The 27,965-nt window shown below is 37.5% G+C and overlaps 4 protein-coding genes across 7 annotated transcripts; 2 read left to right on the top strand and 2 right to left on the bottom strand.

Annotated features, from left to right (window-relative positions):
• Nucleotides 1–3,263: 3,263 nt before the first annotated feature.
• Nucleotides 3,264–7,144, top strand: LOC113723107 (protein KINESIN LIGHT CHAIN-RELATED 2-like). Of its 2 annotated transcripts, none has more exons than XM_072058870.1 (3): nt 3,264–3,928; nt 4,415–6,367; nt 6,562–7,144. In XM_072058870.1, exons 2-3 carry the CDS (start codon nt 4,449–4,451, stop codon nt 6,773–6,775), a joined length of 2,133 nt encoding a protein of 710 aa, XP_071914971.1. In that variant the 5' UTR covers nt 3,264–3,928; nt 4,415–4,448; the 3' UTR covers nt 6,776–7,144. The 2 variants fall into 2 exon arrangements, with proteins under 2 accessions (XP_071914971.1, XP_071914970.1); XM_072058869.1 differs by having other exon boundaries at nt 3,267–3,928; nt 4,412–6,367.
• Nucleotides 7,145–7,418: 274 nt separating this feature from the next.
• LOC113722814 (GDSL esterase/lipase At3g27950-like) lies at nt 7,419–9,773 on the bottom strand. Its single transcript, XM_027246037.2, has 5 exons — nt 9,160–9,773; nt 8,764–8,964; nt 8,467–8,648; nt 8,125–8,395; nt 7,419–8,004 (listed from the first exon to the last, which is right to left on the bottom strand). The coding sequence occupies exons 1-5, from the start codon at nt 9,425–9,427 to the stop codon at nt 7,757–7,759; spliced, it is 1,170 nt and encodes a 389-aa protein (XP_027101838.2). The 5' UTR covers nt 9,428–9,773; the 3' UTR covers nt 7,419–7,756.
• Nucleotides 9,774–10,406: 633 nt separating this feature from the next.
• LOC113723060 (L-aspartate oxidase 2-a, chloroplastic-like) lies at nt 10,407–15,507 on the bottom strand. 2 transcript variants are annotated; one of them, XM_027246322.2, is made up of 8 exons: nt 15,154–15,507; nt 14,347–14,490; nt 13,849–14,203; nt 13,309–13,551; nt 13,016–13,072; nt 12,822–12,902; nt 11,998–12,059; nt 10,407–11,545 (listed from the first exon to the last, which is right to left on the bottom strand). In XM_027246322.2, exons 2-8 carry the CDS (start codon nt 14,478–14,480, stop codon nt 10,528–10,530), a joined length of 1,950 nt encoding a protein of 649 aa, XP_027102123.2. In that variant the 5' UTR covers nt 14,481–14,490; nt 15,154–15,507; the 3' UTR covers nt 10,407–10,527. The 2 variants fall into 2 exon arrangements, with proteins under 2 accessions (XP_027102123.2, XP_071914972.1); XM_072058871.1 differs by having other exon boundaries at nt 14,347–14,485.
• A 5,644-nt stretch (nt 15,508–21,151) lies between these two features.
• On the top strand, nt 21,152–26,654 carry LOC113722821 (uncharacterized). Of its 2 annotated transcripts, none has more exons than XM_072059901.1 (14): nt 21,152–22,173; nt 22,284–22,488; nt 22,936–23,003; nt 23,100–23,153; nt 23,246–23,329; nt 23,414–23,499; nt 23,836–23,916; nt 24,112–24,242; nt 24,420–24,461; nt 24,712–24,788; nt 24,901–24,991; nt 25,074–25,155; nt 25,817–25,889; nt 26,195–26,654. In XM_072059901.1, the coding sequence occupies exons 2-14, from the start codon at nt 22,303–22,305 to the stop codon at nt 26,361–26,363; spliced, it is 1,224 nt and encodes a 407-aa protein (XP_071916002.1). In that variant the 5' UTR covers nt 21,152–22,173; nt 22,284–22,302; the 3' UTR covers nt 26,364–26,654. The 2 variants fall into 2 exon arrangements, with proteins under 2 accessions (XP_071916002.1, XP_027101843.2); XM_027246042.2 differs by having other exon boundaries at nt 21,153–22,173; nt 22,344–22,488.
• Nucleotides 26,655–27,965: the final 1,311 nt, after the last annotated feature.

Here is a 27,965-nt window from a genome sequence, read left to right as displayed (position 1 = left end):
AAAAAAAAAAAGTACAGAAAACTATAAGGCACTTTACCCTTCACTTACCACACCACAAGTGTGTGTGTACGTGTGTATTATTTACTAAATACGGTATAACTAAATATGTATCACATTAAGTGATGAGTGAATAGTTTATCACATAATTTTTGCCTAGAAAATCAAAATGCCACTTAATTAATTCAGATGTTCAATTTTTAATTATCAAACGTGTCTGATGTTAAGGTACGAATCCATTAAATTTAACTAATGAATTGGATTATCAAACACATCTTTTTAAGCTTGCACTAATTTCTGGTCATCGCATATACATTAGTACTTTTCAGTCTCGTTGCAATCAGTTGACATTTTCTATAATCGTTTGGAGCTTTTGATGCCGATAATGATTTGTTCCCATAACCACCAACTCTTTTATTCAATATAATCAATTGACTGGTTGCATAATTAATGGGGAAGCCATGGCAACAACTTTATGGATGATGATCAACTAATCACTAATACGAATCCTAATAGAGTATTACTACTACTCTTAACTCTGCAAATTAGTACAAGTTTCTTCTGCTGCCTAATAGTTCGCACTTTACCTAAAACACAGAATGCAAGGAACCTTGACAACCGAGCAGGTCAGGTCGCTGTACCTTCAGAATATATATGCTGCGGTTTTGATATAATAATGGTACAACTTTTTCTTTTTCTTTTTAATGTAAAGATGATTAATTCTCCCACTAATTGATCTTAATCAATCTCTTGGACTCCAACTAAAACAGCAAAAAAAAAAGTAGATACATACCATCCTCTAGTATATTGTACGTACTGTCCAATGAGTTCTCATTTTAATTATTTTTTTGCATGGTTGCTTCGTTCAACCTTATTTAATCATTTTGCATGGAGGATATCTCCAAAAATTTTCAAGTGAGACAAAAGAGTTCAAGATACTATTCCATGCATGTGCTGTATTCTGCTTTATCCGTCATCAACAAAATACTTTTATAAATCAATAAATAACATACCTTTTGCAAAATGGATTTTTTTTCTCTTGTTATGCCTGTATCAAGTAATTACCAATGTCTAAAAATTGTTAAGTATTTTATAAATATCAATTTTTTTTTTTAAAAAAAGGGTAGTATTTTATAAAGGCCTTATAAATGGCAGTAAAACCACTTAACATTTGGTTCCAAAACTATTTTGTCCCCTAGCTTTTATTTTTGATCACTCCCCAAAAAAAAACCTTCTATCAGTCAAAAATTATGTTTGACCATTACTAATTACTAGCAGTCGAAATCAAAATTACCCTTGTCCTAACATTAGGAAATTGAGTCTTTTTTTTTTTTTTTTTCCTTTCTTTGTTTGGACTTACCTTCATCGTGTTCTGCTGCATTAAGTAATTAAGAGGGTCTGAAAGTTGGTAATAAATATCAAATTTTAATTAAAATAAAAGTAGTATTACTCCCCCCAACCAAAGCATTAGAAGAATCTCCGAGCAAAATAGTAGGATACATGTGTGAAATGATGGTTTCGATTTGGTGCAGTGACATTTCGCCGGTAAACAGGCTCCGCCGATACATTTCGCCGAAAGTATTAGTCCTAGAGACGGCCTAGTGTTTTAAATAAACGTGACATTTCAACGTGTTCCTTATAATGCAGCTGGGCTGGCGTCGATCAACCGCCATAAAGGACGTCATATGGAGGCGAATAAATTTTTACCAGCTGAACGTGACGGATGAAAACGAGTTGCTCTCGCCGTAAACAAACAGGAAGCTGCTTACAGGAATTGTGTCAATTCAATTTGAGTGTTTCGGTAAACTTGAACTTGAACTGGCTTTGTGGCTTGTTGTTTAAGAAACAAGAAGGATATTTTACTTGCAATACAGAAAAGAAAGCTTATATTAGTCGTTTCTTATGTTTAGTCGGCATGTGAAAGGTCGCCTTCATCAATTTGTTTTTGTTTTTCTTGCCAAGAAGAAGAAACTAAGGCCAGCAGCCGCCAACCTCCTCCTCCTCGTGTTCAGTGGAAATTTCACGTGTCCCGTGAATCCCATAAGACCGCTGATGAGGTCAGTCCAACATCACCTTCTATAAATCTTCCGTCTTGACTTCTGTGTTTTAGGAGTGCCAAGCTTTAACTTTTGTTTCATTCCCGTTGTCTTCAGAAAATGCTATATATATATAGCATGTGATGTGAAACTCTTCTTCTTTCTCTTATTAAGGCCCTTTGATGATTCAATTTAACACTTAAGTTTAATGGATTTAAATCTGAACATCATGTTCAGATTGATGATTAAAAATTGAACATCTGAATTAATTAAATGGCACTGAATTTTTTTAGACAAAATTTGTTTCCAAAAGTAAGTGATAAGTGAATAACTTATCACTTAATGTAAATACACAGTCAGTCAAATGTATCAAATTTAGTACTCAACAATTCAATACCTTAATAAATTCAGATTTCAAATTTCAATTTTATCAGACGCACCTTAACTTAACTGTGCAATAGACATTCGCTAGATAAACCTATTTTATCCTATTGCATATCTCATCATTAATTATATTCATCAATTCAAGCTCAATCTAATTACGAAGTCAGAAATTATTAATCGAGATGAAATTGATCTGTCGATTTGTGCTCTAGGCCCACAGTTTCTTTTAAACCATGCACAAATTGCAGTATCGGATAGGTAAATTATGCTCTATATCATTTGCCATTTGAAACTTGTGTTTGCCAAAAAGCAGAATTCACCCATCAACTCTGTGCAATTGAACGTATGCATGAAACGCAGAGAAATATCCATTACAAGCTTTTTGAAGTACCCGGAGATCAATTTGCATTTCCATTATCAAACAAGAAACAAACAAGGGCGATGGCATTATTATTATCTGGTATCTAGTCACGACTTCAGAAAAGAGCAAAAAATCATCTAGTAGTCTTGACTTTCATCCCCGTTTTTAAATCCCATCATCAACTTACTATGTATGGTATGGTCCCCAAATTCCAAAAGCTGGCTTTCCATGCAGCTCATCCTCTACTTGTGCAGCCCTAACTAACCTTCAAAACTACGCCGTCCTAATCATCATCATTATAGAAAGCTCGAACCAAATCCCCCCCGAGAGTCCGTGCCATCGCAGGCATTGATTGCCTAACACGAGATTCATCAGTTGCAATGCTAAAGCATCTAATAATTGGACGCCACGTTATCAAAGCGGATACGTGGCAGCTCCTTATGCACTCCTCCAATCACCGCTCTGTCACTGGAATAACTTCAAACTCATCGCCTTGAAAAGCCGTTAATCGCGCCAAGCTAGAATCGCAAATTCCTTCGCAGCGGAAAACAAATACACTAAATTAAAGATAGCGGGGAAAAAAAACACACACACACAGAGAGCGAGTGTGTGTGTGTGTGTGTGAAAGCAACAAAAACATATACTAGTAGAAACAAGATCGGCGGGCGGGGTGTATATTTTCGCTGTTTTGCGTTGGTAACCGGTGGTGACATTGGTGGCAGATGACAGGTCTCCTTCATGCTTCTACGTTCCAACCTCTCTGCAACCCCACCCATTCATCTTATATAGTATTTATTTATACAATTTCTCCCTTATCTGAAATTTTTCTGGATTTTCCGTTCCATTTACTGATTTCTTAATTATGAACAATAAAGTTTACACATTTACTTGATATTCTATTCTCAATTCTGCCCTCTGTTCCCTCCTTCAACCACCTCTCTTCGTCCCTTCACCTCCTCTGCCCATCAACTTATATATGCTATATATATGTATACATATATAAATCATTAAAACGGAAGCCAAAAAACATAAAGGAGACCATATAAGCATCTGTGACCATTCTCTTTGTTGCTGCGTGTGCCCTGAAAAGAGGAAAACTTAGGACAAAGCGTTCGCCTCTGTGTTGCTTTCTTGGTGGGCTGATAATAAGGTGCTCATTCTCGTTATCTCCTCTCTTTAATTTTCAGCTCTCAATCATTAATGATTTCCGAATCCGGTTTTTTTTTTTTTTTTTTTTGCACTTGCGATCAAATGTGATGACTGCTTGTGCTTCATATTTTGTACGTTAAATGAGATAGTTTTTGTCTAGCTTCTCGTCGTGGGATACTTTGCGGGAGGAAATGTTCTATTATTCCATTCCAAATGTGTTGATCTTTTAATGATCGAAATTGTAATGATACTTTAAAATCGGTTGCTCTGGTTCTCAGGAATACCTTAAAAAACCAAAAGCTTTCTGTTTAATGCATTCCAGCGCCTGGATTGTAATTGGAATTGGATCTCGCCGAATGACCAATGCATCTTATTATATTAATCTTACATGTGCCAGTGCAAATGTTTTTATCCCGTGACGTCAACCTTTTTTCTGTTAATGATGATCGCTGCTCTCGTGCCTTCTTTTTTTTTTTTTTTGTAGAAGGAAGCTGTACGAGCGGGACTTTTCTGGTGTTTTGATGATTCATTTCGTCATGGAGGAAGTAAGTTCCAGAGAATTCACGGGACCCTACGTACCCCATAAAGAAATTTTCGCGCAGACGTCTCCCAGAAGTCCATTGAGTACTCACAGTCCCGAGACTGACTCTATTGATCTAGCCATAGAAGGAGCTGTTGACACATCCATTGAGGAACTTTATAATAATGTCTGCGAGATGCAGAGCTCCGACCAATCGCCATCAAGGCTCAGCTATTTATCATATGGCGAGGAATCAAGAATCGATTCCGAATTGAGGTATCTTGCTGGAGGAGATTATGGAGAGGCGGAGATCACAAAAGAGAAGAACGAAGCAGGGGAAAATAGTTCTGAGGAACTCAAAGGATTTAAAGATGACACAACTGACCAGCCCTTTTCTTCAGGACAAGCCAAAAACTCCGACACACCTAAGAAAGCAGGCTTAAAGAGCAAATCTTTTAATGGCATCCCTCGTGCTGGCACTGGCAGACGTAGTTTGAAGAGTTCAAAGAAGCCAAACGCAATGTCCCCAGCCAAGATTGAAAGGAATTCCCCTTTAGCTGGAGTCAAAAAGCAGAACGGAGCTGAGGATTCATCTGAGGCAGCATACCTTGGGCCATATGTACTTAAACAGGCCAGGGATTTGATTGCATCCGGGGATAATCTTCATAAAGCTCTTGAATTGGCTTTACGAGCCATGAATCTGTTGGAGACATCTGCGAGTGGAAAGCCTAATTTGGAATTCGTGATGTGCTTGCATGTTGTTGCAGCACTGTACTGCAGATTAGGCAGATACAGTGATGCAGTTCCTCTCCTTGAGAAGTCAATTGAAATACCCGTCATGGACTTGGGCCAAAACCACTCGCTTGCCAAATTCGCAGGATGCATGCAACTCGGTGATACATATGCAATGACGGGCCAGATTGAGAACTCAATTCTTTTCTACGCTGCAGGTTTGGAGATCCAGAGACAGGTTCTTGGCGATAAAGATCCTAGATTTGGTGAGACTTGCAGGTATGTAGCTGAAGCCCATGTTCAAGCTATGCAATTTGATGAGGCTGAGAAGCTTTGTCAGATGGCCCTGGAAATCCATAGGGAGAGCATCTCACCTGCTTCTCCTGAAGAAGCAGCTGATAGGAGACTTTTAGGCCTTATTTGTGACTCCAAGAGGGATCACGAAGCTGCTCTTGAGCATTACGTTTTAGCAAGCATGGCCATGGCTGCAAATGGCCAGGAAGCAGATGTAGCTGCCATAGACTGCAACATTGGTGATGCATATTTGTCGCTGGTGCGGTATGATGAGGCCATTTTTTCTTATCAGAAAGCTCTAACTATTTTCAAGTCAACCAAAGGAGATAACCATCCATCAGTTGCTTCGGTCTACGTCCGTTTGGCTGATTTGCACAATAAGATAGGAAAATTCAGCGAATGCAGATCTTATTGTGAAAATGCATTGCGTATTTTCAATAAGCCAATCCCTGGTTCTTCCCCTGAAGAAATTGCGAGTGGCCTGGTTGATGTTTCTGCTATTTATGAATCCATGAGTGAAACTGACCAGGCACTTAAGTTACTCCAAACGGCCATCAAAGTGTACGGGAATGCACCAGGCCAACAAAGCACAATTGCGGGTATTGAAGCCCAGATAGGGGTTTTGTACTATATCCTGGGGAGTTATTCTGACTCTTACAACTCCTTAAAGAACGCAATTACCAAATTTCGTGCTGTTGGAGAGAAGAAAAATGCACTTTTTGGTGTGGCTCTGAACCAAATGGGACTTGCATGCGTGCAACTCTATGCAATAAATGAAGCTGCAGAATTGTTTGAAGAAGCAAGGAGCATCTTGGAGGCTGAATGCGGGCCGTATCATGCTGACACATTGGGGGTCTACAGCAATCTTGCGGGTACTTATGATGCCATGGGCAGGTACGTTCCAACATTAGCAACTTTTTTGCTGGCTATTAACACGTTATCCATCCTTATTCCTGCTTTTATTTCAGCACATCATTGTCCGTACAAGAGGAAATGCCCTTTCTGTTTTTCCTTTCAATTTTTGTTTTTCCCAGAATTTTGAGCCTGGAATTACTTCCCTTCAACCGGTTCTTGAATTATTGTGGCAGGACCGTTGATGCAATTGAGATCTTGGAGTATGTAGTTGGGTTGAGAGAGGAGAGGCTTGGGACAGCAAATCCAGATGTAATTGATGAGAAGCGGAGGCTGGCCGAGTTATTGAGAGAGGCAGGGAAAGTGAGGAACAAGGAATCAAGGTCGCTGGAAACCCTCCTTGATAAACACGGCAGCATTATTACAAAACCCGAGATTACGGTATTGTGAGCTCGCCATTTTGGTTGTGTGTGTATTCCTGTGTTTTGATGTGAAGTCTTTCTTGGAGGGTAAAGAGAAGAGAAGCGTTTTTTTCTTTTTTCTTTTTTTTTTTTTTGGGTTAAGAAGAGGGGAGGGAGAAGATAAATAGGTCTTGGAATGCTTTTCTTCTTTTTAGTCAGTTTGTGTAAATTTGAGAAGAAAAATTTAAGGAATAAGATAAAATGACAGTGATGGAAAATTGGGGAAGTGGAATGTAAACGTTGCTTTGTACTAGTATTCATTTTTTGAGCAGTTGTTGAGATTCTCCTTTGTAATTAAGTTTCTTTCTTTCGTGTAGCTTTTTGTTAAATAAACTAATGGTGGGATTTCATTTTCCTCTTCTGCTGTACCAAACTACCCCATTCCTGTGATGTTGATTGCAGCAATACCTTCAGATACCCAGTTACTAGCTACTATTTGCTGTCTTCAAATGAAGACGCAGTGGATATTTGCAGCAGAAGTTTGGCAGAACAATTTAGCCATTAACGACTCTGCCCACAATTAAAAGAAAATGAAAATAAAACAAACAAATGGCCTGGGAGGACCTTTTAAATAGCACGATGGTTAAATCTTTCATCTGCCAATCAAACCATAAAAAAACAAAGGAGAAATCTTTTTGTTGAAGAAGCCAATCTTGTAACCAAGCTGATTTATTATCAGAAGACCAACATACAGGGCCGTAATATGGAAACATTACCTAAACGCAAAGGAGGATCGAGGGCTCCTATCGTCCCCAGTCTTCTTCAAAAGATTTCTCTTTCATATATATATATATGTATGCTGTAAACATCTGAAATGGACATCGAACTACTTATTTCATGGGTCCAACTTCCATTTTTCACTCCTACGCCATTTCCTCTATCAGGAATCAAGAAACCTTGTTGATCACTCCTGTTCAACTGTCTGTGATGCATACAACCTGAATGGTAATTTCGAAAATTATTTAATTATTTATGTCATGGAACTGTGGCAAGCCTCTCCAACTGAAACTTTCGGGTCCGCTAGAGAGCCATCAAGAACAGTTTTCGCAAGCAGAGCGTTGGCAGCCTCAGAGTAATGTATGCCATCCCAGCTAATATGCTCAGATGGATTAGGACAGGGATTACCGTACACAGTTCCATTTACTATTGCTTTCTCTCCACAACCAATGTGATAACCGTAATAACTGCCACAGCAGAATTGCGAAGGATCCTCAAAACCTGCAATGTCGCACAAACACAGACACGTAAAACAGGCGAGGAGACGCATCACATCCACAAAATGAGCTCCTCAGGCAAGTTCAGTATCAGCAAGAAAGAGTGGGATTTTAGGAACGGCACCTAATTTTTTCGCATTGCTGATTAGCGAGTATTTAGCAGAGTACATGTCCACGTATGTTAATGCTGCTGCTGGAAGTTGGGCCCTGAGCTGGAGAACCTTTCTCCTCAGCTGCTCATTGAACTCCTGAGCTACCTTGTTCTGAGGCTCTACGCACCCTTTCCCGTCCAAATTGCGAGGCTTGGGCAAATAGTATATGACACTATAGGGCAAGCAACCAATTGGGCCTGTATTATGCACCCAAAAGTTTCTTGCCCCTGCCTTGTAAAGTTGCTGAATTATAGATTGGATGAGATGAGGGTCAAAAACCACAAGAAAAAACTCTGCAATCAGAGTAAACTTACATGAATTGCTTCGCCAAGCTTGTCTAGCATACTGGGGATAGATTCTCGGGTTTCTGCTTCTGAGGTATGTTCAAAACCATAGGCAAGGTCATTCTGTCCGATGTCAAATGTGTATAGGGCATCTGAGAAATCTTGGGGCCTAGGAAGTCTGCTCTGGAGAGGTGGGCTTTTTGCTGAATGATCTGATCAAGCAGTGAAAAGAGTTATACGTGTTGCACTTGCATCTATATCAGCAAAAGGGCTTGCATTCGTACTTGATAGTCGTATTCTGTAATACTACTAGTAATTGGTACTCACTGTTGTCACTGAGTTGCTTATAGAGCAAAGTGGTTCGAGATTTGAACTGTAAAAATTGACCGATTTGGAGTTGCAGGTGAAACGGGCTATAGCCACCAGGACGGATGGATGAGCCTCCCGTTGCAAAATTTGCACCGTGTCGAAAATTTGAACCAATCGAGTCGAGATATGCACTCAAGTATGGCAAGCCCAATTCTTCGGCTGCGAATTTTGAAGAATATTAGCGCACAATCTATATGCTGAAGTGAAATCACGTTAGCGTTCCATCTTGAAACTTCCAAGTGTTGCGCAGTTCTTTTTCTCTAGCCTTGATTATTGCTATGTGTTTGTACATACAACAAACTCGTACAGAAAATGAGCAAACAAGCACCGGCAGTAATTAGTTTCGGTGCTTACCCATGAAGTCTATTATGAGGCGACCGTCACAGAACCTGCCTGAAGGTGCTTTGAAGAAAGTTTCACCATTAGGCGGAGCCACCATGTCCAGGGACGCAGACCGTCCTCCTGTGTCAGAATTTGAGTCGCCGAAGTTGTATAATGCTGGGAACTTGCAACTTTTTATCTCTTGCCGGTCAACTCTATCAACATCTCTTGCACCGCCAATTTCTCCATTGGCCATTAATCCCAAAATATTCAGCATCAAGATTAGCTTCCTAAACTCCATGGTTGGCTTGTTAGCAGCACTAAGCAGAAAATTGGACGACGGTCCCAAGAAAGAACACGCACTCGTGAAACGTTTTTAAGACGATGGTATGATGATGCCACATTAATTGGAAAAGAACGAAACTAGTATATAAAAAATGTCAAGGTAGACCCCCCGGACCGGGTCATCACGACTGGTAAAAGTTCCAGAGAGTAAATTTTGGTCCGAGAGAGATTATTGGTGACAAAGTGGAGTCATTTGAACGCTTATGGACCGGGAGGCAAGTAGGACTGTCTCGTGAGGGACAGAAGTCAATGCTGTCGGGGTCCCAGGAACTCAGAAGAACCCCCTCCCATTACGACACTCCGGTCGTTTCTATGGCAGCCATTTCTACCAGTAAAAATGGGTTGTATTGTATGCAGCAATTTTGGTTCGCTCTAATTCATCCTGTTAAACTTTTCCTCATAAAGGCATATCATGGTTGACCACTTGATGTCTTGGTGGCGGTGGGAGGATTAAACCTTCCTCCCACCGACCACTACATGTAACTTGCAACTTTTAGTGATTTCTTTCTATAGTGAATTCGTCAGTTAAATTTTCCTTCTTCTCCCTTCCCCTATAAACATACAAATATTATTGTTGCGATAAAAAAAAATTTTTTACCACTTGATTTTGGGAGGCATTAAGTTAAATAAATGCTCAAGTTTAAAAAAAAAAAATTAGATGCGGCAACAATCTGATACATAACTCGAAATTTAAGTATCGCGAAGGAAATATAGCAGTTTCCATTGCTGACACCTCCAAATTTGCTTTAAATGAGTTGCGTAATGTACAGTTACAGAGAGCACGCAGACCCCATACACAACTAAATATCTCTCTCTCTCTCTCAGGTGTTTGCGTTTGCGACAGGGAAGAAGGGTGCCCGGGGGCAACTCTTGACCGGAATAAAACCTTTTTCCCCCCCTTATTTGAAGGTAAAAAATCAGTGGAAGAAAAACAATAAAAAAAAAACCAGCCTCAGTACTATATATTTTCACATTTGCTAGAATTAAAATTTGGAGTAGCTAGCAGAACTAATGGCATTCTGCATTCACACTATATGGCAGGAAAAATTGGGGTCACTACGTTGAACATACTTGCGGTCTGTGCAATTGCCGAGAGCTCCATGTGCCATTCACCGGGGAACCAGGAAAGATGACTGTTGGCAGTCTTTCGCTTTCCACCACAAACGGAAAATCAACTGTGTAGTGAAGTCCACGACTTTCTTGCCTAGCTAGAGCACTACTCACCACCAGCTTGGCACAACAAAAGAGGTTCCTCATTTCACAAGCTTCGAGCCCTACCATTGTTGGTTCCCAACCATTCTGAAATAAAAATGACTCCCATTCCAACTCCAATTCCCCAATTTTCTTCTCAGCAGTTTTCAGCCTGGTCGTCGAACGAACAATTCCAACATATTTCCACATGATTGACTGCAATTCTTTCCTTACTTCTCTTGTCCTGTAGATTATATTGTTCAATACAGCACTCCCAAGTGCTATGGGCATAACTGGCTTGGGCCACGCATCAGAGGCACTGTGGTCTATATTAGAGCTCTTCATATGATCAACAGAAGGCTGCACAGCTCTTCGTGCAAAAACTAGTGCCTCGAGCAATGAGTTGCTAGCAAGTCGGTTTGCTCCATGTAAACCTGTGCATGCAACCTCACCAGCGACGTAGAGACCTCTCACATTCGTCTCTCCCTGAAGGCCGGCACGAACTCCACCACACATGTAATGTGCAGCAGGAACTACCGGGATTGGTTGTTTTGTTATGTCTAAGCCATGCCGCAGACACTCAGCAGCTATGTTGGGGAAGTGAGCCAAAACCTTTTGTCTAGGTTTGTGACTTATATCAAGAAGCACATACCTGTCAATACGCTTCTTAAGCTGATCATCAATACTTCTTGCCACCACATCCCTTGGGGCAAGCTCTGCACGATCATCATAAAAAGGCATAAACCTTTCCATTCCCAAGTTGTATAGAATGCCTCCATCTCCTCTGACGGCTTCAGTTATCAGAAAGGCATTTTCTCTGGCATTGGTTGGTCTAATGGGAAGGCCTTCATCAGCCAAGGCAGTAGGGTGGAATTGAACAAATCTAGTGACAAATGCAGGAAAATGAAGTTAATGCCGCATCTTGCTATCAAATTAGTCAGCAGCCTTGCAAGCAGAGAAAAGAAAACTGGAAACTACTTGAAGAAATCTCGTAACTAAATGCTAGCAGCCAATCTGACCAGTCAGCAAATACCAGTAAAGGTGGTACAAAAGGCTTCTGGGAACCTAGTTTATAGTAATTTCTGTTTCCACAAGCTCCTGAACTGCAAACTCAGTTGAATTTCACAACTACATTCTTGAGTGCTCTACAAGATTATGTCAAGCTGGTATATCGCTATACTTATAAGAGTGGAACCATCACAACATAATTTGGCAAATTTAAAGGAAGATTCAGCCTAACTTTCAAACAAAGCACAACCTCATTTTAATGAACCAAAGTCATGAATGTAACATAGAACAAGCATGCCTAATTAAGGTGGCCAAAGCATAACTCACTCCATATTAGAAATTACAGCTTGAGCTCGATGCGCCATTGCAATTCCATCACCAGTGGCTACCTGCAGGACCAAATCAGATCACATTAGTTTATCATAACATAACTGAAGGAAGAGAACGTACATGAAAACAGAACATGAAGACTTATAGTCTCATATTTTATAGAGAATTCAGCTAAAAAATTAACATACAAGTTAAAGAGTATATCCCCTAACAGAAGTACTATGCAGTTTTGTTTATAATAAACATTGCCAAGACCCAGAACCCAATTTTAGCTTTAGTTAATATCTTCCCAAGGTATAAGTCATGAAGATGAACTACTTGTCAACATAATTCAACTAAAGAAGAATCTGGATTTCTGTGTTCCCTAGGTACTCTAGCAATTAAAGAAGGTTTCGCATATTTCCATTGAAATACTTCTGCATTACAGTATATTCCTTCTAGTGAGAATAAACCACCATATCCAATCAATTCATGTTTAAAATGATGTGAGGATTAAGAAAATCTAAACTTGAGCTTCATATTTTTTACTAAAATCTCCATGCTACGCAGTCAATAAACCTCAATAAATGCCCCTCTAAAACCTCAAAGAAGTACACAAGCATCATAATTCAAAAACTTGGGAAGTTCAAGGCACAAAAACTTTGAACTCCTGGAACAACTTGTTCTCTTTTTGTCCCATTCAGGATAATAGTTTCCCTACATATATGCAGCACGGCTGGAGAAGTCTAAGGACATCTAGTGATCCAGTAAAAGTGACATCACTGGAGAACTTCGCAGATGTTGAAGAAAATTATCCCAAGAAAGAGAAATTGTAACTGTACCGGAGGATTAGTTGTAGTTGGATAGATATGTCCAGCTCCACCTGATGCGAGCAAAATCACCGTTGAGATAAATCTTACAACCTACAAGGTCAAAAAGTAGGACAAGCACAAGTATCAGCAGCAGTGACCTCCAGCAAAATAGTTCAAAGTTATACCACAAAATCCATATGTTTGACAAGTATAAATTTTCCTACCTCTTGTGTTGCTGTGTTAAAAGTGTCTACTCCATAACAAATTGTGTCAGAACCATCCTGCAATCCAGTATTTGTACACAAATTAAAAAACGTCTGAAGCATTTGTTTTATTTTATAACATTCAATATCTGGACACTTGAACTGTCAGAACCAAGATTATGAGAACAGAAAAAATTCCTTTGCATGCAATGCAGGTTAATCGACTTATAAGTCAACCCACAAAGCAGTTCCACATACTACAATGTGAAAATATAATTTGACAAACAGGCTTGAAAACAAAAGGTGAAATAAACCTGTGAAGTCAACAAATCTACAGCAAAATGATGTTCAAACATAAAAATATTAGGATCCTTGTCAACTGCCTCCAGTAGAGCCCTTTCTATTTCCCTCCCAGTCATATCAGCAGCATGAACAATTCTATGATGAGAGTGGCCACCTTCCCTTGCGAGATGCAAGTTCCCATCCTCTCCATGATCAAAAGAAGCACCCATAGCAATTAATTCTCTGATTCTATCAGGTCCTTCTGTACACACCACCTGCAAAGTGCAGTTAAGCATGAGCCTAACAAGAATTTAACAAGCATACAAAGTCTTTATCTAGTCAATCCAAGATAAAAGACAAGGCAAGCTAAAGCTCAGAGTTTATTCTTATATACTGTTTCATTTGAACAAGCAATGATCAGAAAGAGTATGCAAAGAAAACAGTACATTACTAAATTTTCATGAAAACTGAAATTATGAATTCAGAAAGGCTAATAAACTCGTATGAAGAAGCCAACTAATATAGCCACAAACATTGCACTTACTGGAAATTTTTCCATTTAAGAAACTCACCTTAACAATCTCCTCATCACATAGGTAAGCACCTGCTACAATTGTGTCGTGCATATGACTCTCCACTGAATCTGAAGGACACAATACTGCACTAACTCCACCCTGTGCATAGTTGGTGTTGCTCTCATGGGGCTCAGCCTTCGTTATGACAGAAACTGTACCATGTCTTGCAACTTCAAGAGCATATCGCAGGCCAGCAACTCCGCTGCCAATTACAGCAAAATCAAAGTACTTTGCAGAACCATCTCGGAGAGATGATGAGATTGATGTCCTGCGTGGCTTCCACTTCTGATTGGTATGCAAATGAAGATTCTGAAGTCCATTAATCCAAAAGGCCTTGGAAACCCCGTATGACCTGAAAAATATAATTAAAGAGCATGCATCTGACCTTGAACAGACATGGAAGCACGAAATTTAGACCAAATAGAGCACAATTTCAGGGCATTTGAGTATATAGAAGCACGATTTTCTAAGAACCCATGAAGCTTGCACACATACGAAGAAAGATCTTTTTGCGTGCATCTTGGGACAGCTACACTGGACACCCAGTAAGGTTGTTTGCAACCTTGTCCTCTGTAAAATGTCTCCCCAAAATGCAGCTTGGAGTTACCTGGAGCTATGCTTGTCATCATTTATGCTGTTCTGTTCAACATGATTTTAGCTAGGAATTAGTATTAGGTCGTCCAATGAATAAAGCAACTAGGCTTTCTACATGTTTCCAGCAACTTATATAACTTACAACAGAAGACATACATACAAAATCAGTTTTTACCGGACAACCTCTTCTAAAATAAAATTACACGACGAATTCTGGAAGAAAGGATTCAAATAGAGTTTTCTTTTCTCAAGTACTAAAAATCTCTAGAAATTTAGAATAATAAGCCTCCAAGTTGTTCTTTGGACAATCAATTTAACAGCCTCTAGGTTGTATAATCCATATACCGCGTCAATTCAAGCAACCTATTCCTACATTTTTTCATCAATTTCCCCGGTTTCTATTACCAGAAGGCCAGATCTCGATGTGAAAAAAACAACTAAAAACGACAAAATAAACGAATTCTTAAAGGGTGAAAAATGAAGACTGCAAGTTCAACAAGCAACTAGCAGAAACCAATCTCCTTTCACAAGCAGCTGTCGCTCTTTCTTTCACAAAAACAAATACTACAAGCAATACACCACAGGAAGGAAAATGCAACAAGAGATACTAAAACTATCCTCCATTGTGATTTCTAAAAATCTGGTTAGGACATTAAATCAAACAGTCGGAATATATGCATGCTTGCTTTATACATAGCTGTGACTTACAAGTTGATGTTATGTGAGCAGAATCAGAGGCACCCCTTCAAAAAAAATGCCTGCAGATGAGAATTGGCGATGGCTGGGTGCAACTTCGGTGAGTTTCTTGAGGAAAAGGTAAAAAGAGGAAGAAAGAAGAAAGAAAAACCAAAGGGAGAGAGAAAGCGAAGTTGCAAGGGAGTAATTGGTGGTTGGGTAATTATATTTGGCGGACAAAGGGAGAATAATAAATGAAAAAGAAAGGAGAGGCCAGAAGGCAGAGAAGATGATGAGGGTCGGCCAAGTATGGGAGCATCATGGGGACCCTGGGGAAGAAGCGGGGAATAGAGGACCTGACAGTCTGACACCCACCTACATTCCCGACTCGCCACAGCTGACTTTGCTTGAGGAAGCGTCCTTGAACTTCGCGCCATGCCCTTTTCTTTATTTTTTAAGCCGCCCTTTAGCTCGACAAGAATTAGTTAAATGAATAGCATATATTGTGTTGGATAAATTTTTAAACTCAATTCGAACTTGATTTATCTAATATAAAATTAAAATTTATAGATGAAAATTTTAAATTATTTAAACTCGATTCAAAAGGAATTCATTTGAATTCGACTCAATAAATAAATAAATTTAATTTAAATTTTATTAAAATAATAAAATAAATTTGAACATTTTGATATTTGTATTGATTACGTTGGTTTACACCAAATGTTGGAAAATACTCTCCTCCTCTAAAATAAGATTGGACCAGCCAAAACTTGCGTGTCTTCCTAATGGCCAAAACTTGGGTTTCTTGAATGAAAGTTGATTTATTCTCTATTCCAAAAAATAATAATAATAATAACAACCACAGAAATTCATTGCTCTTCAAGCTCCTGGCTGGAAAAGCGTTAGAAAGCAAGATGATTAATAGTGGATTGAAACTTTAGTCCTCCCGGAAAAGAAAAATAAAAATAAAAATTAGTAATTTGTAGTTCGACATGGTCAAAAAGCAACTAATACTGGGCCATATGAACCAATTTCAAAGATTCACTCCTGAATTTGTCAGAACCTGAGGAACTATTGGCCAATCCATATACAAATTTGTGCTACAGGTTGAGAAACAGTCGGTCGTTGCGGTTAAGATTAACTTCTCTCTAACATGGTTCGAAGACTCGGCCGAGTCGTCAGGCTGCGACGAAACGATACTGAGATACGTGACTCGCTGAGACGTTACTGTGAAGGGTTGAAACGGTCGAGTCTCACCAAGTCCCTCCGAGTCAACTCGAATTTTTATTATTTTTACTAATTTTTTAATTATTTTTGTTTATCATATTTTTTATAATTTTTAGAATATTAAATATTTCAAAAATTTGCGTCTCGTCGAGACCGCGATCGATATGTCGAGACCGATATGAAACGGTCTAGGCCGCGATCGCGACTTTGAACCATGCTCTCTAATGCGCCCAGATTCATATAGCGGTACGTAACTCGGTGCAGATAGACTAAACAGAGATAGGATGGAACTCTTTCATCATGTCCTAAATTTTCAAACCCTTTTTTTTTTCCCCCAAAAAAAGGAGCCTCAAGTAATTGTCGGTGCAACCACCAGCTCTTGGGCTGGTGGCCACCACCAAGCCCTTAAGGCTTTGGTGGGGTGGGAGGTAAGGTTTGAGGCAAGGGTTCAAACCTTACCTCCCACCAAAATGCCACTCTTGTGGCTCTGCTTCAAATCCAGATGGGTGTGTAGTGCACCCGTCTGGTTCGGTGGTGGTTCTGTCCCCATCGGTCCCCATAGGCTCAGTTGAGCCTCCCCGTAGATAGAGTAGGAGTAGGGATGACAATTGACAAAAAAAAAAAAAAAAAAAGTAATTGTCGGTGCAATTGGAATTGAAAACCAAGCAATTGAACGTGGAAGTGGAATGGTGGATGGCTGGGATTCTCCGTCCCTAGCCACAAACAACTGGTGGCACGAAGAGACCCAGGTGGTGTTCATTTTTTCCTCCTAGCACTAGCGCGCGACCCAAATTGAAAGTTGACAGAGACCTTTATTAATTGCTGCTACCATGCACTCCATTAGTGTACCAGTGTAACGGTGGCCCACAAGGAATAATCCCAACCTCTTTTTTTTTTTATAATTTTTCCTCTCCGCGAAATTATTAGGCGGGAGTACCTGCGATTTCCACTTTGGACTAATGTGGTTTGGTCCCATTTTACTGAAAGCTGTGGAGCACATTTTCATAGGTGGTGGGATCTAGGAAATTTGTTGTAGAATCATATTTTATTATATTTTTTTTTTCACAAATATTACTTTTTTGCTCTCATAAAATTCAATAAGTATTAATTGAATAATATAACAAATTTGAAAACTCAAAATGCAAAAAAGTGAGATTTTTTATGAATTTTCTGCTTTTTAAAAATTTTTTATTATATATTATTTTTTGAGATTATTGTATTTATATTTGACTAAATTAATAATTATTGAATGTTAAGGAAACAAAAGAACTCAATATAAGGTTTATGAACGAGAGTTGATAATATAATAAAAAGTGGGACAAAGAGTGATACAAGAACTCGAATGGAAGATTCGTTGCGAATTTATGACTCCAGGCCCCCACGGATGGACTACAAGTCTTTCTACAATGGAAATGCAGAAAAATACGCCAGAAGAAAGTGACTACCCTGTGCCACCTACTGCCACTTGTATATACTAGGAGATGTTCATCGTGCTCGCGCACGGTGGCAAGTTGAAGGTATGCCCAAGTTGAGAGTATAGTAAATATTTATTTCAGAAGGATTTGTTGTACAGAGAACTTATTTATTTTGGTTGAAATTTTTTTTAATCCTGCAGGTTACTTTATATTCAAAGAGATAGTCAGAACATTTAAAATTCCTGGTGTACGCTAAGTATGCAAAGAAAATGAATATGCTATAATTTTAAAATGTCCACATGAGAAGTTAATGCATTTAGTTTCAGTTGGATTGATACATATTTTTCTTCTTCCCCAAAAACGGATGACACTACAGTGAGTCTACGGAGAGGAGAAACTCCAAAGTTCGAGTTCCAAATCACCGTGGTAAAGAAAAATGACATAATCCAAATACTTTTTCTTTTTCTTATCCTATAACTTGTGATATGACAAAATGTTTTCAGGCAGCTGTGTGTTGTGGGCAACTTTTTCCAGTAGTAGATTTTTTTTTTTATTTGTTAAGTTTAAGCTGGTAAAGGAAAAGGAGTTATGGAGAATGGAATAATACGTGAGCAAAAATAGTCCTTATACTACATGCTGAAAAAAGAAACATGGCACAGGGATTTTTCATGATGTAGCCAGTGAACATATATATAGTTGTCCATGCACTTGAAGAGATGTATATTGTCGGCTAGTATTAGTAATTCACTAAAAATCAATAATGTTCCCATTATACATTATTCTTATTTAACCAATAAAATCGCACAGTAGCGGTATTTAATATAACACGACTAGCAGAATTACATGGGTCATTGTCATATCTCGTGCACCAAGCAAAAATTATCTACCAATTTCTTATCTACACACTATAAAGCAAGAAGGGTAAGACAAAAATAGCCAAAACATGCACACTATTGTCAAGTGCTACTATTCAACTTAAATACAATTTCCTGCAGTAATTTAATATAATATACGATTGTAATTAATAAATGGCAGAACTATAGTAATCCGATATAATATATTATTATTAAAATTGCATGGGTTCTTGACATATTCTATAGACTGGGCAAAAGTTATCAAGCAATTTCATTTTTTATCACACTATAATTTAATATAACATATCATCGTAATTAATAAACCACACAATTGATGGTAATTTGATATAGGGAAAATGACATGTTTCATCCCTCACATTTCGCAAAAATATTCTTTTCGTCCCTCACTTTTAAAATGAAGCAAATTCGTCCCTGACATTTAAAAATTAAAGTTATTACATCCCTGAACCTAATTTTCAATTTGAATCAAACCATCCAATAATCCAGTAATAAATTTCAAAATTAGAATTGATAGATCATTTGGTCAACTTCATTGTATTCACATGACATTTATTAAACCAAAAAATAAAAATTATAACGTAAAAGGCCATTCTTTGTCTTGGAATAATAGAGTTTTTTTTTTTATAAATCTTTTCATGCACCGTTAGTATATCCGCTTGCGAATCTAGATGTGTACCATAAATATAAAATTTGGTGTTTAAATTAAAATTAAAATGATATGGCGGTACATAAAACCGTCAGTGTATACAATGATAACGTAGAAAAGATTAATATTTCTTTTTTATATTAATATTAATATTTTTTATATTTTATTTTTAGGTTCATTAAATTTTACATGAATATCAAGTTTAGTTAACCAAGTGATCTACCAATTACACCCCCAAAATTTGTAATCAGGTTGATTGGTGGTTTGATTCAAATTGAAATTTGAGTTCAGGGATGTAATAATTTTAGTTTTTAAACGTCAAGGACGAAATTGCTTCATTTTAAAAGTGAGGGACGAAAAGAATATTTTTGTGAAATGTGAAGGATGAAACTGATCATTTTCCCTTTGATATAATATTATTAGTAAAATTACATGCGCTGTTGACATATTCTATAATTTGGGCAAAATTTGTTAAGCAATTTCCTATTTATCACACTACAATATAAACCCAAGACAAAAAATACCAAAAAGGTGTATATGGGCGGCAAGTTCTAGTAATTTATTTAAGTTATTATCTCTTTTTAATAGGAAGCTAATCATCACTTCCCTGCTTTCAACAGCTCGATAGAAAACATTCTGCCATTCTATAAGGCTCTTAGTAAATATGTAATAATTGCTGCTGGGTTCCAAAGACAAAGAACGTTTGATGTCTTGTTTGGTTCCAAGGACAAGAGACGCATGGCACAGAGTCCTTGCAACAATAGAAAGAATACGACAAAAAGAAAGAACAAATACAAGTACAAACAAACAAAACAACAAAAAAAGAATTCTAGAGCATGGGCAACTCTCACAACCCACACGTGAGGAAGACATGGATGGAGGACAACCATGCTTTGGCACCCTCTTCCCAGTTTATATATATTCTTTAAATGACTATTAGGCCTATTTGATAACTCGCTTTAACACTTAAATTTAAAAAATTCAAATTTTAACATATTCAGACTATTTGATAACTCAAAATTGAACATTTAAATTAATTACTGGATTTTCTAAACAAAACTTATTTCTAAAATTAAGTGATAAGTTATTCACTTATCACTGAATATAATATGCACTCAAATGTATTATATTTAATACTTAATAATTCAATAATTTAATGAATTCAAATTTCAGATTTCAGATTTCAATTTTTAAATTTCAATTTTATCAAAGGCACCCTAAAGGAGCTTGGGTGTGCCTTAGAATCTTGACTAAATTACACAAAAATATTTTTTTTTAATATAAGGATCAAAAGACCACTATAAAACATAGAGAAATTCAAGTTAATTTTAATGGTTTGGCTTTAGATGATCTTGCATGCATTTGTAAAGACTTGTAAAATTTGTGTACTACGTCTTCTATGTAGTGGTGCGTTTGAGTCGAGTCAAAACTCGAGTAGGTAAAATAACTAAACTCGAGATCCAGTTTTTAGAATTCATGTTCGAATTCGAACTCGACTTCAATTTACGTTATTTGAATTTGAACTCGAGTTCGAGTTTAATTAAATATAATCAATTCAAATCAAACTCAATCGAGTCTATTCGAAATCAATCAAGTCTAATCAAACTCACGTAATAAAAATTAATTTTTTACATATAATTTTAAATAAAGGATATTATTGGCATTTCATAATAATAAATATAAAAATTTTAAAATACATATTATAAAAAGCTCGATTAGGTTCGTCGAACTTTCGAGTGTAAAATATTGAAGTTCGAGCTCGACTTGCTACTTCATAGCCGAATTGCTGACTGAATAGTTTACGAGTTTGAGTCAAGTTATTTGGTCAAACATCAGCCCTACTTCTATTTGTATAGGAATGATTTTTTTTTTTTTATCAAATTCAACGATCAAAATCTGTAGAAGAAGATATTTTATCTATTCAAACTGTACAAAAACTAAATTAATTCCTATCAACTTAGTTATTCAAAATTTCATTGAAAAAAATAAAAAAAAGCTTATGCTTTAGTACAGAACATCCTTCCATCCATTAGAACCACAAAACATATTCTATGAAATTAGCACAATAATATTTGATATTTAATGTTTGCTTGGATTTAGTAGTGACTTTATAAATTGATTTGTGATTAGTTTTGAAATAAATATTGTAAGTGATTTGTGATTTACCTTTGCAATTTAATTTGTTTAAGTTTGGAGGTTGATTTGTAGTTGGTTTTGGATTTAGTTTTGAAATGATGCAAACTTCTTACAGTTATATGTAGATAGTCTCGAACCTTATTTTTGTTGGGTCTTTTTTTTTTTTTTCTCCTCCTCTTCCGAGTAGATTCAGGCTGGATATGAGATCCATCGAACCTGATTCCAGGACCGTAAACACAAGATTCGTAGGGTAAACGGATCGGGTTAGGAGCTGGTACATTATAACGGGTTAACTTGTATACAACCCGTTGAAAGGCCTACTCCGCGGGAACCCCCACGTTTTGGGTGTGTAGAAAGCATCTACTTGCAGCGGGACTTTTGGCCCTATTGCCACGTTTTATCAGTTTCTGCTGCTACTGAGAAGAAATGAGTTTCCAAAATTGGGCACGCTTTTTTCTGACGCCACGTTGCTAGTGTAAATCTGCAAAATTGGTCCAGTTGAATTGATCCCGGAGCTGCAGAAGCGGTCGTTGGTTGGTGGCAAGTGGCAACAGAAGATGCGCGGGGTTCGTTAAGACTTGGATTACTACTATTGCTGCCACTGCTAAACACATACTCTTAACACTCGACTCGTCCATCAATTCACGGTCGGAGTCACGATGGGAAACTGGTGGTCGGATACCAAAGAACCACCACCGCCATTGGTGTTGGTTCCGCCGCTCTTCGATTTCCCTCCACTCGCTGCTCGTACTAGGTTTGCTTTTACCCATAATTTATTTTATTTTCTTTAAATGCTGCTCGGTTTTTGCTATTTATAAATATCTGCTCCATGCGTGCAAGCGAAATTGAAGTTCCTCGCCGCAGGTCTTGAATTGATTGTCTAATGTTGGGTATCTATGGATGGGGGATTGTGGGGCAATGCAGGATGCTGGAGTCATCCTACAATTTGTTGTTTGGCAAACTTCCATTGAGGTGTTTGTTTGAGGATTATTTTGAAGAGTCCAAGCATTTTAGCACCAGGATCATGCTTAAGCCCATTGATGATCCTCACGTGGATTTGATTGCTACTGTATCCATTTCCACTTTGTCATTTCATCACTCATTCACAAGTATATTAAACAAGAGATTTGTTTTTGATCCTCATACCATGTTAATGTTGGTGAAAAAAACTTGAAGTTATGTGTGTTGTTATTAATATTAAGCTAATTTCAACTGAAAAAGGATATTTAACCGGTGAAGCCAAGCCTATTTGACACATTTAACAGGTGCGTAATATATCAGAAAATATAACTTTTTTAACGCACTATTTCCTTTAATTTGGGGCTGGCTTGATAATTTGAGAGAATTTATGAAATTCTTCATTTCCCACTCATTTAGTCAAATAGTCAAACACATGGAGTGTCACTGTCACAGAATCGGAGTAGTAGCGCTAGGAAGTGTGATTTGTGGTTCCAGTGCAGTTTGATAACTATACAAAGCAGTGATTCGAGAGTAGTTGGTTCCTTAGCCTGTTTAGGTGATGGGTCCACTTGACCAGAAGCCCGAGGAAAGAATTGTTGGAAATGCCCAGTTTCGATGGCAGAGGTATGGTCTATTTCAGTACTTCTGTTGTTTGCGTTCTGCCATCCACTTTAGATTCATGTATCGTTCATCTTCTTAAATGAAGTTGACGTTCTGCAGTGATGTTGACGATCCTCATACATTCATGGACCTTTCTGTATCAAATTCTGATCCGTAAGGCCAATGTTTTCGTTTCAACTCTTAGTTTGCTTGCCTGTTCAGGGGACTTCCACTTTCTAAGAAACTATTGCGTGCCGTTCATGTAGGACTCTGCTAATTAGGTCGTGTGCATATTATCCTAGAATGGGTTTTGGAGCCTTTGGCATCTTCCCTGTGCTTCTGAAGAAGAGGTACCAAGTTCGTAATGATTTCAACTTAGTTGCTTTGATCCCCATATTCCTGTTGTTATCATGAGAAAGTTGTTGACATTGCAGAGTATCATCGGAAGATCATGGTGTTATGGGTTTGAGATATGGCTCGTCAAATCTTTCAGTTGGAGCTACAGTTATGCCTTTTTCATGTTAGTGATCTCCTGCTGCATCACTGATTTACTTCCGTTGTACTTTTTGGCTCCTTGTGTTCTGGAAGCTGTGAGCTGAATATTTTGGCTTAGCTGCTATAAAATTCCTAATTTCCTTTTTTCTGGTGTATCCACATGGGCTCAAGGGAATGTGGTCTGGACCCTAGTCCTTCATGTTTAGTCCTTTCCCTCTTAACTTGGAATCAGACAACCTCTGTTTCTTGATTTAGATGACTCACAGCTGAACATACTGATTTTTCAACTTATGAATATAAACATGTATTTTGGCAAAATTTCCTACATGGGCCCTAAATGATATTATCTTGTTTATTCTAGTGGGAGATGAGTTTCCAAGAAGTGCTTGGTTGGTAAGCAAGATGGGAAGGTTGATGGCAGGAGTGCAATATGAACCCCAGTGTAAGTTTATTTGAAATTAGAGTCATTGTTTTTCTGGATTAATGCTTGAGGTACAATTTGTCAAGCATAGGGTCATAATAACATGTAAAGATGGTTCCGTGTGGTCTTTGAATGATAGGAACGGAATATCAATCTATCAGAATCTTGATGAAATCTATGCATATGATTTCTCTATAATCTGCTGATTTGACACAGTTGGAAGCAAGGATGCAGCAAGATATAAAAACTTGGCTAATTGGAGCTGTGCTATTGGTTATGGGCTAGGATCAGGCAGCCCTTTGAGTCCATCCTTCAATTTTGGTCTTGAACTAGCTAAAAATTCGCAGGTTTTTGCCTTTCAGCTTTGTGTAATTCTCTTTGTGCCTGTATTTATTTGCATAAAGTACTACTGCTAATCTACTTTTTAATGTATCTTCTAGTGGTATACAAATATTCTTTTCCTGCATATTAGTTTGTACCTTTTTCTGTCACTTACATGATTTTTTTGAAAATACTCACTGCAGTTCATTGCCTCATTCTATCAACATGTGGTAGTCCAAAGACGTGTATGGCTTCTCTTCCTACCCTAACTCTCCTTCCCTTTGCTCTGTTCTGTCTCTCTCTCTCTCTCTCTCTCATATCTTTCTTTTTTTCCTCACTATGTATTTGATCCTCGACAAACTGATATTGATAGATAATGGTATGGTTTGAACAAAGTTTCTATAGTTCTTTGATTCCACGTTCTTGCTTAGACATTTACTTGGAGATTAATTTGGAAGATGATACTGACAGGAAGTAATTTATGCAATGTCATAGGTGAAAAATCCACTTGAAGAAGATGAAGTAGTTGGAATCACTAATTATATTGACTTTGGTTTTGAGTTGCAGACAAGGTATTTTTGAGTAACTAAATGAATTTTGCATTCTAGAATATGTTTGAAGTTCCTAATAGACAGCTCAGGTAGAAGGGGTTTTTCAGTTATTTGTTATTCTTTTTATGCTTAGAGTTGATGATGAGAAGACCTCCAACAGTATCCACGACTCAACTTTTCAAGTTGCTGCATCTTGGCAGGCCAACAAAAACTTTTTGCTTAAGGTAACAACTGCTTGTGTTGTTATGCAATTTGTTTCGGTCACCAAAGTTTTAGGTTTCTAACTGTTTGCATCATCTTTCGCAGGGGAAGGTGGGACCTCTAAGTTCATCTCTAGCTTTAGCTTTTAAGTCATGGTGGAAACCTTCTTTTACTTTCAGCATTTCAGGTACAGCTAAACAAAAGGCATTGTTGATTTGGATCCTTTTCCTCACTCTTACTAATCATATAGTTTTCATAATCTAGGGCACTGGTAAATGTGATATAGAGATAAGATGGTGTAAGATGGCAATTTCATAGTCCTTATAGATCCTCCGCTAGTGATGATCTTTTGTGTCCAAACCTTGTTAAACTGTTGTGCTATATCTTTGTTGGTGTTGACTTTTGTATTTCCTTTGTAGCATCCAATGTTGAAAATTTTTCCTGGATAACAACGTACCACTTTGGTTGGTTGTCTCTTTGGGTTAAACTTTTCTGGTGCTATACTGGGATGTACTCGCTTGCGGTCTGTCTTATTGTACTAAATGCTCTCAGAATCAACTTTTGTTTGCAGTGTTTTAACTCTCAAATTAAATCACTGTCAAAGTCATTATTCATAATCCTCTGCTGTGTACAAGTTCAGAGTCACTTCTCTGATGCTAAAAGAGTCATGTTATTTATGCCGAAGCTGTGAAATTGGGAAGTTATTTGTGCTTGAGGTCTTTTGATTGTTTTCTACACATATAATTTGCACTCTTCATTGGAATATCTACTAGACCGTATATAAGTCCTGTCTCTCAATTGTCAGATAAACTGAACTGTTTCTGAATAGTGTTTCTGTTGGCTGCCAGCAACCAGAGATCGTTCAAAAAGAGAAACAGCCTTTGGTTTTGGCATTCGTGTTGACAGTCTTAGAGAAGCGAGGTTGGTTATCATGTTGATCTTCTTGTCCTTTGTGTTATTTAAAGCCCAATGGCTGAGGGCAGCTGGAAAGTGCATTCTCCTGTTTTACTTGAATTTCTGGCTTTGTAAAAATGGGAAGCATGCTAAATGAGAATGAGTTTCTTAGGAGTTCATACTCCTACAAATACCACGTTTTGCCACTAATTTCAAGTCTCTTGATTTTTCGTCCGGCTGGATCCTTGAGATTTTACTTACACAAGAATAATTTATTTAAGAGAAAAAACCTTGAAATTTTCCTGATAGTTTTCTACTCCTGGGAAATGCAGTTATCAGAGGGCCGATCCAAATTTTGTGATGCTGACACCAAACAAGGAGCATCTGGCGGAGGGCATACACTGGAAAATTGGGAAGAGGCCTGTGCTACAATCTGACGTAAATTCTGGGAATTTTGATGGCATACCCAGGGAACTGAGACCCTTGGGCAAAATTTTGTAATCTGAGGCTTAGGCAGCTATAGCTATTAGTGCTACAGGAGCAGGGGATGCACCGCACGACAGAGTGAACATGACAAACTGAGAGATTTTTTCATATTTTAGAATCACCACAAGTTTCGGACTTTGCAATATCTCTCTCCTCCTTCATACGTTGTAACTTCTCCGGATTATTTTCCTGTGTAATTTTTTTTTTTTTTCAATCAATGCTTCTAAGACTAGAAGCCGAGAATGACAACACTGTAAAACCACCTCTGGAGAAGGAGTGGTACTGCTTGCTTGCGTCTTTACATTTTGCTATGGTGTAGAAGTTTTATCTTTATGTACTAAAAAAAGAAAGAGTCTCTGTCTGGTAGAAATGACGAGAAAAATGCCAATTTGAAGAGTCTGGAAGTGGAAGCGAGAAGGACGTTCTATTCGCTTCTGTCTTGCAGGAGATAGAGAGATTCTACAGGTAATGGTCCTCTGTTAGTTACTGGTGGGGCCCGCTGCAATGGCAATTAATTATTATTATTATTAGTATCAGTACTTCGACGAGTGGACTCGTAATTCCAGTTATTTTAAACTTGACCGTATCCGCTCCTTGAATCTAGTACGCTCCATGATCGTTGAAGGAATGGGCCCCCTGACGAGGAAACAAGGTTGCAGCCTCACTAATGTGGAAAGCACATAGGATATACTCACTCACACGCACATGCTAGTGCTCAAGGCACGCTAGAATGTGTGCTCATTAGCTAATAAAAGAAATTCGTACCATATTTTTAGGCTATATTTGAAATAATTTTCTAGAGAATTAGTTTTATGTCGTAATAGTAAATGTGTAGAAAATTTGCTAAAATAAAATATATAAACAAATAATTATTTAGTAGTAATTTATAACTATAACTAATAGTTGTTAATAAAAATTAAGATTTATTAATTAAGTTGAAAAACAAAATAATAAAAATATACATATTAGCTGGAAGAGGGATACATTGGAAGTTGAAAACGGATAGTTATTAAGGGTAGTTTAAGCAGCAAAAAAAATTATAAAAAAAAGTTTACACCATATGCCTTTCTTCCCTTTTATATAGCATCTTTTTTATGAGCACGTCCTAAGTATGTGCTTATATGGAGAAAATGTATGATTATTTTTTCGTATTAAGCTACATATCATGGTAAATACATGTGCATTTATTTGAAAAATTTATAGTTTTTACTTTAGAGGAAGATATTTAAAATTTATAGTTTTTACTTTAGAGGAAGCTATTTAAAATCATGATGGAGAAAAAAGTGGGGATGTGAGAGAGTTATGATGGAAAGAAAAGTGGGGATGCGAGGGAGTTAGTGTGAAAAAATTATAATTAGATCTGAATGAAAAAAGTGCTTGCTTTATGAAATGTTTTTCGGGAATATATTGGGACCAATTTGCCTTATAATTAAGGATAAATTACGAATTTTAAAAAGTAACATCGTGTGTTTATGGCTTTATACAATACAATATGTTACTCTCCTAGATATATATATTTTTTGATCCCCTGTTTTTTTAGTGTTTTTAAAAAACTAGTTTTTCAAATATAATAAAAATTTTTAAAAAATACTCTAAAAGGTAATCTAAAAATTAGTT

The sequence above is a fragment of the Coffea arabica genome, chromosome 7e (genome assembly GCF_036785885.1).
Source record: "Coffea arabica cultivar ET-39 chromosome 7e, Coffea Arabica ET-39 HiFi, whole genome shotgun sequence".
Lineage (NCBI taxonomy): Eukaryota > Viridiplantae > Streptophyta > Magnoliopsida > Gentianales > Rubiaceae > Coffea > Coffea arabica.
This window is presented reverse-complemented; position numbering and strand designations above follow the sequence as displayed.